Raw genomic sequence first — 14,731 nt, forward strand, 5'->3', positions numbered from 1 at the left:
TTGTTAGGCATTTTCATAATAATGTGGCTAGAAGTGGGCCTGTTGCAATTTTATATATTTTGAGTTCTATATACCTCCTGTGTTTGCTTTTCTATTTCATTCTTAAGATTTTGGAAATTTTCTCTTATTTCATTGAATAGATTGTTCATTTTTTTGGTTTGAAACTCAATGCCTTCATCTACCCCAATTAATCTTAAATTTAGCCTTTTCATATTATCGCATATTTTTTGAAAATTTTGTTCATGGTCTGGTAACATCTTTTCTCCATGATGAACTTTATTTTCAAGATTATGTACTACTGCTTTATCACCTAAACATCTGTCCTTCAAGTCACCTCGTTTATTGGTGATGCTTTGTATTGAATTTTTAATTTGGTTTATTTATTTATGCATTTGAAGAATTTCTGATTGATTTTTTTAGAACTTCTATTTCCTTATTGAAGTGATTTTTCACTTCTTGTGTTTTCTCTGATTTTTCTCCTTACATTATCTTTTATCTCATAGGTCAGTTGAAGTATAAACTTTCAAAATTCCTTCTCTGATGTTCTCTTCACTGTGGTTTTTGTGGAATATGCTGTTGAGTCATTCTGGTTTGTTTGGAATGATTTGTTCCCTTGCTTGTTCATATTGTTTGTGTGTCCACTCATTTATCTAAATGAATCTGCCTCCACAGAACTTCTAGTCCATGCATTTCTAGTGATCTTGAAGATATCCTGTGGCTCAGATATTTGGGGGAGGGGGAGTCAAATAATTGCAACCAACTGTGTGTACAATATATAGAACTAAATTGAGTACTTAATTTTTATTTTCACATAAAGTTGTTACAATAAACAGAACTGTATTGATTTCTGTCAGTAAAGACAGTAAGTAACCATGAATTATATCTTTCATAAAATCGAAGAATAGATGTTTCTAATGGCTTCAACTGTATTAATTGTTGTTTCAGCATTAGTGGTGGTGTCTGTGGAGTTTTATAAACAAATTAGTGTTAGGAGAAATTAAAAATAAACTTCCTTATGAGGAAAGGTGCAGTGAGGATAGAAAACGATTTGTAGTTTCCAGGTGTGAATAGGGCAGATGCATAGTTGATATAGGATGTGTTGTTTATGAGGAAGAAGGAGAAAAAAAGAAGTAAAAATATAGAGTAAAGAGAGAACAATGGAATTTGACTGTTTATAAGAGAAAAAGGAGAAATAGAAACAAAGGGAAATAAAAGTTTTGAAACAGAATATAAAGTCAATACAAAATATGCTAATTGACCAGAGGGTCAAGCCTAACCTCAAAAAAAAAAAAAAAAAAAAAAAAAAAACAGAATAAGGAAAAATAATCATGTTTAAGAATGCTACAAATTAGAAAGCAGAAAAATATATGTACATGTACAACTGTATAAATGTCTACCATGTATTCATCAATACACGTTGAAAAACTAAAAAAGGAAAAAAAAACCTATAAGATTGTCAGTGAGAGTATGTGCTTGCTGTTTTGGGTGTCTTTCCATCTCTCAGTTTTCATTCTCCATGGGATGGTATGAAGAACTGTGAGAGGTGCTGTCAACTCTACCCCCAGGGTATAGGTTATGCTGGGTTCTACAAGATGTTCTCATGGGAGGCAATGAGGTCTAGTTTTTGCCCCAGGTGTTTCATTGCATGAAGAGTTACTGGGCATAAATAAATCAATGCACCCCTAGGACTATACCCCACTCTTCTCCCCAAAGCTACACTCATGTCACAGAAAAGCCAGTTCTTCACCAGTTCTTTTTTTCAGAGATACTATTCTTTCTGACCTCCTGAGATCTGCTCCCAAGCACCAAGCTCCATCACTCCTGCTCATTCAGATTTTGAATCCACTGCCACTGGTCTTAGGCATTGGTCTATCAAGAGAAGAGAGTAGGAAGGCTTTCTTTGGCCTATCTGACTTGCATTACCCCCAGGAAAACTTATTTCCATACCAGATATTCTCCTGATTTGCTAGGCTCAGTTTATATCTTGTGGCTGGTGTCTGCCAGATTTATTTATTGGACTGAGCCCCAACACAGGGTTCTAAGTTCCCAGTCTGAGTTGGTGCCACAGCAATGCAGATGTTCAAACATGTCTCCAACTTCAGCTCCCCAAACATAGCAGGTAGACCAGGGGTGACTTTTATGTCACAGTTTATTGATTAGAATAGCTTCTGAGTCTGCCCAGGTTAGGCTTGACCCTGTGGTCCAAGGTTCTGCATTCCAAGACTGTCTGTAGCACTCTTCTTCTTCTTCTTCTTCTTCTTCTTCTTCTTCTTCTTCTTCTTCTTCTTCTTCTTCTTCTTCTTCTTCTTCTTCTTCTTCTCCTTCTTCTCCTTCTTCTTCCTTCTTCTTCCTTCTTCTTCCTTCTTCCTTCTTCCTTCTTCCTTCTTTCTTCTTTCTTCCTTCTTCTTCTTCTTCTTCTTCTTCTTCTTCTTCTTCTTCTTCTTCTTCTTCTTCTTCTTCTTCTTCTTCTTTTTATTATTATTACTATTATTATTATCATTATCTTTTTTAGTTTTAGGTGGACACAGTGTTTTTATTTTATTTTTATGTGGTGCTGAGGATTGAACCCAGTGCTTCATGCATACTAGACAAACACTCTACCACTGAACCACAACCCTAGCCCCTTCTCTGCAGCATTTTTCAGTCTTTCCTGTCCTTATGTACTGATTTACCCAACTCCCATAGAACCTAAGCTCCATTTCTGTTTTTCATCTTTGTCTAATGCACCCTAAATTCCCCAGTTTTCAAGGCTCTCTGGCCAATATTGAGTACCAGTGGCATGCTTTTATCACCCACCTCACAGAGAAGCAGTTTTCTCACTCTGAGTCCCATGTGGTGGAGCTGTGAGAAAAGCCACTTCCTGCTAATCAACCATCATGTCTCCCCTTGTTTGATACTGATATCTTTATGCTATTTTATGTGACAATGATAAGGTTTTCTTTCATCTTGAAGCTTTTAGTAAGGATTATGATTATGGTAATTATTTACTTTTAATTATCAAATTTTTGCAATTTTCTTGTATCTTCCTTGCATTTGATAAGTACATAGTAGGAGACATAGGAGTTGTTAATCATTGCTTGCCTGTCAGAAATATAATTAATGTTAATTTTAAAACTTCTCTAAGTATGGGCCTAAAGGAATATTTTATAATAAAACATCAGTCATCAACGTTTAGTATTTTACATTTCTGTTTTTGATTAAATATATATTTTACTGTTTTCTTTAATAGTAAAAGAAAGTTCTAAAGATGACTCATTAAGAAGGTATGAATTTATAGATTTTAAATGAAAAATATCTACTAACTAAGTGGAGAGTGAAGATATAAGGATTTGTTGAGTATTCTATTCTGGGACAGACACCACATTCAGTTAACACTTTTTTCCTAAAGTTTTCTTACAAACACTTTGAAAGTGTCTGTGCTATTATAACCTGTTAATTACTAATAAAGCAGCAGTCATTTATAGAGATGACTATTTGTCCCATATTTGCCTATTTAATAAGTGTTGGGCCTGTGGTTAGACTGTAGCCTTACCTGGCTGACAACTCCATTGTGTTGTCACAATGTACAGATTGATACCGAGATGTATCATCAATTCTATATCATCAGTTTAGAAAGTTAAAGGCAATTATGTGTTAATTCTGATTTATATTTTAACTGAGAAGCCGGGTTATAGTCAACGAATTTGTCCTGACTTTGAAAGTTTACTGGTAACCAGTTTTCTTTTGGTTTGTTTGTTTTTTTAATACACAAATCTTTTATGTAAAATCTCACAGATCTATGGCCACATGGTTTTCTAATAAACAAGATCAGACAAGTGCTATAGAAAAATTATTTTTCTGGAAGTGAAGAATAACATTGTTTAGACAATGTTGTATTAATTATATTAATACTTAGAGGACATTTTGATTTCTCTACTTCCTGATTTTCCAATAAGTTTCTCTTTAATTACTATCCCATCCATTTTATGAAGACTTTTACTTTGATCCTTTTTTTCTATTACTATAATCTCTGATTTAATTTTTATTTGTATTTTCTGTTTTTTTCCATTTGTGTTTTTATTTTGTCAATTGAATTGAATATTATTTCTTTTTCTGCTGACAGATTTGAAAATTCAGAGAATTTCAGAATTTTAAAGAATTTTAGCAACCATCTAGTCTTTCAACATGTATTTGACATGCTGGCCAAATGATAATTTTGAGAATGAACCTGAAATTTAAAAATATTAAAGGGGCTTTTGTGGGTACAAATGATGACAGCAATGATATTTGAACTCCAGTTCCTTAGTTCTAAGCTTAGTACATTTACTGGTTATTATTTTTTCTTGAGAGAGAGAGGGAGGGAGAGAGAGAGAGAGAGAGAGAGAGAGAGAGAGAGAGAGAGAGAGAGAGAATTTTTTAATACTTATTTTTCAGTTTTTGGTATACCACCACATCTTTAATTTTATTTTTATGTGGTGCTGAGGATCAAATCCAGCGTCATGCACATGCCAGGGAGCGCCTACCACTTGAACCACATCCCCAGCCCCTGGTTATAATTTTTAAGGTGAATTTTTTTTCATAATAGAATGAGGACTGACTATAGGAACCCCAAATAAAGAGGACAAGACTAGAACTATTAAGTGACCAGTGTAATAGAGGATCAAATTTAATTAATGAAGAAAGGGACTATTTTGAAGAGTAACAATACTGTATCTCATAGGAATAAGGGTTTTAGAAAACAGTCTAAAATCTTGGGGTTTATGATCTGTTTGATGCACACAAAACAGGAATTAATATTAAAAGCTCTCTCTAAAGGCATTTTAATACAATATTTAGAGGATTCTGATAGCTTGTATTTTTTTTTGTTTGCATCCTTGTTATGCAAGAGTGAATTAGAGACTAGTGAATTTGTTAGAATACATGGATAAAATTTGTTGGAATATATGGATCTGTGGCCCAAAGTGGGTGTCCGTTAACCTTCACTTTCTTTCCAACTTGCTGGTGTTCTTACAATGTACATGTACTATTGGGTGCAGGAATGATTGACAGGCAAAGTCATTACAAAGATTCAGTTGAGTAGTTGGTAAGGTATTTAGACAGGCCATTGAGACTCCATTTAGTTTACCCTTGTGTCAGGAATCTGCATATTCATGGGATATAAATTTCAAGTTTGGAGACTGCCACTGAGTTCTGCAGATGAGGTACTGGGAAATGGATTCCCAGAGGAAGGAAGACACTTATATAATGGTTAGGGAAACAGAGGTATGAACACCAAGACTCTGCTTTTATGGTAGTCTTTCCCCTTGAGCATCTGAGTGCCTATAAAGGTTTTAAAGTGCTTGCTAGTTTATTTGGACCTGAATAAAGTTGGACCTATATAGGAAAAATTAATTTTATAATTTATTTCAATTTTTCTGACAAAAGTATTCTAAATAACATATATATTCACTTTTTAACTTTCAATTTTTTTTTTAAGTTTCAGAGAACTCTGTGCTCTGTTTGTGGGTAAAGGGAATAAATACAGTATTTCTATTGGTGATTTCCATGCTGAAGAACAAAGACTGCCATTTTCAAGCCCTCTTCCTTAGTATTTGACTCATAGATATTCAAGAGAGGGAATTACGCATCTTGTTACCTTGTCTTGGGTTATCAGAGATTTGTTTCAGTTCAGGTGGAAAAAAAATGTCAGCCATTACTTGGGTTTAAGTTCAGCCTTAAGCCTGGCAGTTTGCAAGTATAAATTGTCCTCAGGTTCTGCTGCTGTATTGACTATCACTCTGAATTGGAACTCAGAGTACATTCATTGAATATTTATAGATTTACAGCAGAAGAGGCAGAAGGAAGTGAATATGAGCTTTTTTTGTAAATGGAGGTCATATTTTAATTATTTCAATCAAGAACCACCATTTAATAAATTATACCTAAACTTTAAACAGACTTTATTTTTAAAATAAAATAACTCACCCATTGTTGTTGTACATTTTTTTTCTAAAGATCTACCCAAAAAACTCATCCAGGTGAGTCCTGCTTTGAAATGATTGAGAACAACTATGAAGCTCATATTAAGGTAAAGGGATATTTTGTAAAATTCATGTTCTTGCTCTGAATTTTGTGTTTTTAAGATGTTAATGCTGAAAATTCTGCTATATTTTTTTCTGACATTTTATATGAAAATTTTCTTAGTTTAACAAGACTTATAATACTTTAATAATTTAATGCCTAAATTAATTTTTCTAGAATCATGAAATTTCCCTGGTGCTTTTAGTTTGGAATGTATAATATACATTGCACATAGCTTTTCTTTATTCATTTGAACCCTTGGTTAATGTTTTACTATCATAACATTTTCAGAGATTTTTATTCTCTATTTCTCTCCTTGGCTCTGTATTTATACTAAAATAATATTGGGAATTGTGGCAACCAAAAGTTTAGAATATGTATCTTAATACTTGTATTAAAAAGTGTTTACATATCCATACTTTCTGAGTCTTTCCACTAAAAGTGACAGTAATTTAAAAAAAAAAACTACTGTAAATAACAGAAAGATTAGTAGAACAGAAGGAAGTACTAGGTCCTGAATTAGAACAAATTATATTCTATAATTTTATAATTATATGCTAGTATATAACATCTATTGTGATGTATAACTAAAAAGAACCAATACAAATCTAAAAAAAATGAGGTAATGAACTTTTCTAAAAATTTACTCTTCATCTAATTGAAGAATAGATGGTGTGTGCAAAGTAATAATCAGTTCTAGAAGCAGAGACTCTCAATAATTGTAGTAATACTTTAGTTTCAGAATTGTTGTTTTTCCATTATAATTTCTTAAAATATCTAAATTCTATGTCACATTCTGAAATTTCAAATTTTAGTTTCTGTATTTACTTAAATATTCATTGTAAAACACTACTATTTTTATGAACTATTCCAGGTTAGAAATATATTTGTAAAAATCCTGGAGTAGTAAAATAAAATTTAAATTTTAAATTTTGTTTTTGAAATGACTTTAATTTTATTTCAGTGATTAAGAGCTAAATATTATGTGAAAAAGAAGTGTGTAATATTTATTTGGGGGAAATTAATATAGAGCTATCATAGTGTGTTCCACTTAGAATGCTATTATGGTATTATTCATAGCTTAACTGAGCTCATTTGGCCTGGAGAAATGCACCATTTCTAAAAGCTGGTGTTATACACAGTATTGAACATGAGTAAATGTGGAGAAAATAAATGTCTACTTGCTGAAATGTCCTAAGTAATGTAATATGCATCAGACAACTAGTAATTAAGTCTACTGAATTCAAAAATATGCTTTAAGTTTGTATTCTCTTTTAATATATGGTATGTGAAAGTTTGAGTAAGTTATCTCAAATTGGTGCTATAAAGGAAGAATCCTTCTTACTTATCTTTCATTATACAAATACACATGTGAAGATGTAAATTTGGTGTCAACATACCTTATATACTAACCTACATACTAACCAGGAGATGATAAACTGTAGTATAAAGGTGTATTAAGAATTGTAATGCAAAAAAAAGGACTTCTTCCACTGTCTTGTTACCTATGTCAAGCAAACCTGGTGATATGATTTGCAGCACCACCTGGTTTATAAAAAAATGTTTTATTGTTTTATATCTTATTGTTAACTCAATTATATGAAGTTACTGGAATAAAAAGACGATATGCCCCTTTCTAAAACAAATGACTTACTCTAATACTATTTTCCTTGAAGAAAACATCTCTTCATTGTCTATTCATTGTGCCATCTCTGTCACTGTGGTTTGGTCATTGAGTTAATGTTTCTGTTTAACAACACTGTGTGGTTTTTATTCATTGATATCACTCCCACATGATTTTTTTTGTCATTCCTCTTTTCCTTGGAAGGAGAAAAATTTGAATAATCATTTATCTTGAGCTATTTGACACATAGGATGGACAAAACTTATACTGTTTATGTATCCAATCACTCTTCTTTAATAGATACTCTTAAAGCTCATATCTGACAGCTTTCCCCACAAGAGGTAATTCATGCCAATATAAGTCATAAAACACATTAAAATACCATATATAATTTCTCATATTGTTAGTCTTTTTCAAAAGTACTCTAAGTAAAGATGGCTACAATTTTTATCCTACATCATTCAGCTTAAGAAAATAGTATAATGGATTTCAGTATTTGTGTAAAAATCAATTGAAGATAAGAAGAGTACATTTTGGAAATCTCTATGTCATGGCTCATAATCCTTTCCTCATTAGAAGGTATAGCTTAGTAAGTGAGAAAATTATAGTTTGAGTATGCATCAACATGCTTATTCTATTGTACCTACAGTCATGGAGAACATTAATTAATTTTTTAACTTTGTTTCTTATTATATCTTAATCTCTTTTTCCCTAGAACATCCCAGAAGAAGGAGGAGAATTAACTGAAGCTTCCAGACAATCCATGAAGGATGGTAAGCTATTTGAAGACTGCCTGATGTTGTGCAGCTTATTGACTTGAAATTACAGAATTTTTGTATATCATTTATTTTGTTTTTATTGTTAGAAGTAAAATATGACACTGGGAACCAAAAGAGTGGAAACTTACCTGACAACAGTAACCCTGCCAGTCAAAAGAAGGATGTAGTTGAAACACTTGTGCAAGCAATCAGAATAAAGAATGATTGTCCTTTCTTTTCATCACCTGAATCAAAGGTAATTTTTTAAAACCTCTTTCATTCTTTTTTTCTTTTTTTTGCATATCATCTTCCATGATGACAAAAATGCTAGAAAGAAATAAGACTACAAAATTACAATAGAAAACAAGGATAGCAACAGGTGAATTAACATTGACAGAATGTGGCAGGAATAAACAATTCTTTGGTGTGCCCTTATGGAAAGAAAGAAATAGAAAAGAAGCCAAAAGAACAGCTTTATAAATATGAAGCTGAGAAAAGGGGATGCATATGAAGAGCAAGATAAGTATCCAGATTGAATAAGAGAGTCAAGATGGCTGATACTTAAAATAAGAAATATTGAAATTAATAAGAGTAGCAACTCAATATTAGTCCAAACATAGGAATATTTGGGGAAGTACATGCTGGATATTTGAACAATGTGTCATATTTGTCTGTTTTTTACTCTTGACATTCTTGAATGACTAGGAGGCAGGGTGTGGGATTACCATCACAATAATTTTGTGATTATAATGAATAGAGAAATAAACAAATAAATGAGGCATATTTTAGACACTTAAAAATCAATAGTTTCTTTACTTCTGTTCTTATTAAACCTTCAAGTAATTTATATTTAGTATCAATTAATATAAACTTAATTTATTGATGGTTAGTGCTTGTTGAATTATATCAGAATGAACTCTACTGTCACATATAACTAAAAAGAAATCAATTATATATATATATATATAACTGCTATTCAAAGAAAATATAAATCTAAACAGAACAAGTAATAGTGGTAATGAACATGATAAATAAAAAATAAATAAAGTTCTGAAAATTTTAAAAAGATGGTTAATTTAAAAAAATTACACAAAATTTTTATGGTGGCATGTTTGTACATACATATAGATCAATTATACTCCCCCAATACTAACTTTAACATTTCTTTATCCATACTCCCAATTTTATGTATGCTAATGGATAAAATTTATTATTCATCTATTTTCATGTTGAACATTTCTACCTCTAGTTTTCTATATGAGAGCAATATATAATACTTGTTTTCTGAGTCTGGTTTATATTACTTAACATTATGCTTCCCTATGCCATTCATTTTCCTAAAATGGATTTAGTTTTGTTGTTTTCTATGTGTAAAAATCTTCCTTGTGTATATATAATACATTTTCTTTATTCATTTTTTTTTGTTAACATCTAGCCTGATTCTTTAACTTGCCTATTTTGAATGGTGTCATGGTAAAGATGGGCATATGTATATCTCTAAAGTAAGCTGACTTTAATATTTTCCTGTAAGTACTGAGTAGTATAGTTGTATCATAAAGTAGTTTTATGTTCAGTTTTTTGAGTAGCCTTCATACAAATTTCCAATAGCGTATAAGAGATTTTCTCCTCAATTTTCCCACTATTATTTGTTTTCTTGATGATTACTTTTTTGAATGGTGGAAAATGGAGGCTTGATGTTGTTTTGATTTACATTTCCCTGATTGCTAAAGATGTTATGCATTTTTTAACCAAAGTGTCGGCCATTTATATCTCTTATTTTGAGAACCAGCTGTGAATTTGCTCATTGATTGAGAAGATTTTTGTGTTTCTGGTGTTAAGATGTTTGTGTTAATATTTTCAGGATATTAACCTTCTGTCAGAAGAGTAGCTGGCAAAGCTTTTCTCCAATTCTGGAGGCTACCTCTTCATACTGTTAATATGTTTCACTTACTATGCAGGAATTTTTCAGTTTGAAGCACTCTCTCTTATCCATTGTTGCTATTATTTTCTGAGCTGTAGGAATCTCTATTCAGGAAGTCATTGCCTACATACTTAAGTGTTTTGAATATATTTTCTTCTAGCAGTTGTAAACCTTCTAGTCTGGTACATATGTTTTTAGTCCTTTTTGAATGAACTCTTGTACAGTGTTAGAAAATAGTCATCTAGTTTTCTTTTACATATGGATATCTAGTTTTCCCAACACTATTTCTAAAATGTCTTTTGTCTTTTCTCCAAAATATTTTTTTGGCAACTTTGCCTAGAATCACATGAATGTACTTCTGTGGGTTTGGCTCTCTGACTTCTCTTCTATTTCATTGGTCTATGGGTCTTCCTTCTCACCAAGACCATGGTTTTTATTACTGTGGCTCTGTTTTATATTTTGAAATTGGGCATTGTGGTGTATCCATCATTGCTCTTATGATCAGCATCACTTTGTCTAAGTCATTTTTTTTCTTCCATATAAATTTAGGAGTAGTTTTATTTGTTTTGTATTTGCCCCACATTTCTGTGAACAATATCATTTGAATTTGAATGGGAATGCATGGAATCTATAATTCACTTATGGTATATGGCCATTTTCACAATATTAATTCTGCCTTTCCATGAAGTAGAGATCTTTCTACTTCCAGTTGTCTTCTTTAGTTTCTTTTTCAGTAATTTGTAATTTTTCTTGAAGAGGACATTCACTTCCTTAACTAGGGTTATTCCTATCTATTTTTAAAGCTATTTGAATGACCTATTACCCTTGCTTTATTCTCTCCAGGTTTGCTATTGGTATATAGACAATTTATTGTTATATATATATTTATTTTGTATCATTTTACTCTGATGAACTTATTCATTGGAAGTAGAATTCTTATGACATTTGTGGTCTTCTAAGAATAGGACTATATAATTTGCATATAAAAATAATTTAACAATTTTAAGTTTTCTATTTGAATCCCTTTTATTTCTTTCTCTTGTCTAAAATTTTAAGTACTGTGATTAGTGAGGTTGGTGGCAATGAACATCCTTGTATTTTTCTGATTTCAGAGAAAATGTTCCTCTTCATTAAGTATAATTGGCTTTGGGTTTGATACACTTGGTATTTATTATCTTGTTATAAACTTCTCTTATTTCTAGTTCCTCAGAGCTTTATTATAAAGGGCCATTGAATTTGTCAAAGGCTTTTCCTGCAGCTGATGAAATGATCATTTGGTTTTGCCCTTGATTCTATATGTGGTGTATTAGTTCCATTGATTTGCATTTATTGAATTATCCTGGAGCAAAATCAGCTTGTACTTTTTTTTGTATATGAAACTAGAGACTCAAACCAGGACCACAGTACCACTGAGTCACACCCCCAGCCCCTTTTATTGTTCACTTTGATACAGGTCTCACTAATTTTCCCAGGCTGGCTTTGAAATTACAGTGGGCCTGAAATAACACCCTACCTTTCTGAGAATATAGACATATACCACCATGCCTGACATTGTATGTTATTTTGTAATGTGCTGCTGAATATGGTTTGCAAAGATTTTTATGAGAATTTTTATATTTTGTTCCTCAAGGATATTGGTCTCTAGTTTTTTCCTTGTTCTGTCCACATTCACTTTTCCAATCAGGGTAATACTTTACAGAATTGCTTTGAAAGCATCTTTCCTTTGCTTTTACATGTAATGGGGGGATTAATATCAGTTCTTCATTAAATATCTGATAAAATTTAGCAATGCATTCACCTCTGGCCTTGGAGGCTTCTATTATTGCTTCAAATTAATTGCTTGGTATTGAGCTATTTGTTTTTCTCTATCCTTTTGATTCAAAAATTTTAGGACATATTTCATCAATATCTTCTAGATTTTTTTCATGTATTGCAATTTGAGTCTTTAATATAATCTAGATTTTCCTATGCATTGAAATACTAGTTTTACACTCTCTAGAGATCCTCTGGATTTCAGTGGTATCTGTTGTTATATTTCTGTTTTTGTTTCTAGATTTATTCATTTGTATCTTCCTTCTCTCTCTCTTTATTTTTTATTTACCTTTGCTAAGGGTTTATTAATCTTATTTACCTTTTCAACAACCAACTATTTGTTTCATTAGTACTATGTTGGTTTTTTAAATTTAACTTTCTACTTTATAAATTTGGCTGTGACATTTATTAATTCTTTTTTTGTATTGGTTTTAGAATTAATGTTTTTCTTAGACCTTGGGATGCATCATGAGGTTTTAAATTTGAAATATCTCAGATTTCTAAATGGAGGTAGCTATTGCTATAAACTTCCCTCATACAACTGCTTTTGGTACATTAGGGGAGAGACATGGGGAGGGAAAGAAAAAGTACTGGGTAGTAAGATTTATCAAAATATATTATGTGCATTTCTGTATTTGTTATACTGAATCCCATTATTTTATATACACATACACACACAATTTCTCAATAAAAGAAAAGAAAAAACCAAAGAACAAAAAAAAAAGAACTGTTTTTACTATATCCCATATTGTGTTTTGATTCTCACATGGGTCTGATGTTTATTTAAAACTTCCCCACCCCACCCCCGATTTCATCAGTGACCCTTTGATTATGCAATTGTATTATTCATTCTTCAAGTGTTCATGCAGTTTCTATAGTTTTACTCACTGTTTACTTCTTTTTCTTAATTAGATAATTATTTCATATATAATATTGGGGTTAATTTTGAAATAATCATACAAGATTGGTATACACTTTTCCAGTTTGATCGCCAGTACTCTCCCTTCTTGCCTACCTCTGTTATCTTTCTTCTCTACTGATTTTTTTTGTATTTATTTGTAGTTGTTTTAATTAGTGCATCATTAATATACATAAAGGCACTTAGAGTTATCCAGGTACATTACCATTTATCAATGACTTGGTACTTCTCTCTTGAATTTGTAAAAACCATTCTTAGCTCTGAAATTTGGAATTTTAACCAAAATATAATGTGGACAGTTTCTTTTTCGGCCATATCTATTTGGCCTTCTAAATGCTTTCTGTGCCTGATGTACATATTATTTTCACAAATAAGGGTATGTTTCTGGTGCTAGTTCACTGAATAATTTTTCTATGCCTTCAGTTTGTATATACACTCCTTCCTTCAAGAGCTTAGTCTCAGTTGATCTTTTAAAGTGGTCGTAAAATGCTTGTATATTCTTTTAAAAGTCTTTCCTTTTTATTACTGTAGGAAAGTTCTACATCATCCACCTTGTCTTCAAGCCTTAACATTCTTTCATCTATCTGATGTAGTACATTGGCAGTACTTCTAATAACAAATGTATTATTTTCAAATTTTCTCCTTTTTTAAAATTTTTTTATTGGTTGTTTAAAACATTACAAACCTCTTGACATATCATATTTCATACATTAGATTCAAGAGGGTTATGAATTCCCATTTTTACCCCAAATACAGATTGCAGAATCACATTGGTTACACATCTACATTTTTACATAATGCCATATTAGTAACTATTGTATTCTGCTACCTTTCCTATCCTCTACTATCCCCCCTTCCCTCCCCTCCCATCTTCTCTCTCTACCCCATCTACTGTAATTCATTTCTCTCCTTATTTTTTCCCATTCCCCTCACAACCTCTTATATGTAATTTTGTATAACAATGAGGGTCTCCTTCCAGTTCCATGCAATTTCCCTTTTCTCTCTCTTTCCCTCCCACATCATGTCTCTGTTTAATGTTAATCTTTTCCTCCTGCTCTTCCTCCCTGCTCTGTTCTTAGTTGCTCTCATTATATCAAAGAAGACATTTGACATTTGTTTCTTAGGGATTGGCTAGCTTCATTTAGCATAATCTGCTCTAATGCCATCCATTTCCCTGCAAATTCCATGATTTTGTCATTTTTAGTGCAGAGTAATACTCCATTTTGTATAAATGCCACATTTTTTTATCCATTCATCTATTGAAGGGCATCTGGGTTGGTTCCACAGTCTAGCTATTGTGAATTGTGCTGCTATGAACATTGATGTGGCAGTATCCCTGTAGCGGATTCATTTAAGGTCTTCAGGGAATAGTCCGAGAAGGGCAATAGCTGGGTCAAATGGTGGTTCCATTCTCAGCTTTCCCAGGAATCTCCATACTGCTTTCCATATTGGCCGCACCAATTTGCAGTCCCACCAGCAATGTACAAGTGTACCCTTTTCCCCACATCCTCGCCAGCACTCGTTGTTGTTTGACTTCATAATGGCTGCCAATCTTACTGGAATGAGATGGTATCTTAGGATGGTTTTGATTTGCATTTCTCTGACTGCTAGAGATGGTGAGCATTTTTTCATGTACTTGTTGATTGATTGTATGTCCT

General features: G+C 32.1%; 1 protein-coding gene across 2 annotated transcripts in view; it reads left to right on the forward strand.

Moving 5' to 3' along the window:
* The window catches only part of LOC144375089 (ankyrin repeat domain-containing protein 26-like), a 69,360-nt gene that overhangs the window by 12,273 nt on the left and 42,356 nt on the right, over positions 1 to 14,731 (forward strand). For both annotated transcript variants that reach the window (XM_078038640.1, XM_078038641.1), the window contains exons 3-5: positions 5,974 to 6,046; positions 8,379 to 8,436; positions 8,529 to 8,677. In XM_078038640.1, coding sequence (XP_077894766.1) covers positions 6,014 to 6,046; positions 8,379 to 8,436; positions 8,529 to 8,677 — 240 coding nt within the window. In that variant the 5' untranslated portion in view covers positions 5,974 to 6,013. The remainder of the gene's footprint in view (positions 1 to 5,973; positions 6,047 to 8,378; positions 8,437 to 8,528; positions 8,678 to 14,731) is intronic.

The sequence above is a fragment of the Ictidomys tridecemlineatus genome, chromosome 2 (genome assembly GCF_052094955.1).
Source record: "Ictidomys tridecemlineatus isolate mIctTri1 chromosome 2, mIctTri1.hap1, whole genome shotgun sequence".
Taxonomy (NCBI): Eukaryota; Metazoa; Chordata; class Mammalia; order Rodentia; family Sciuridae; genus Ictidomys; species Ictidomys tridecemlineatus.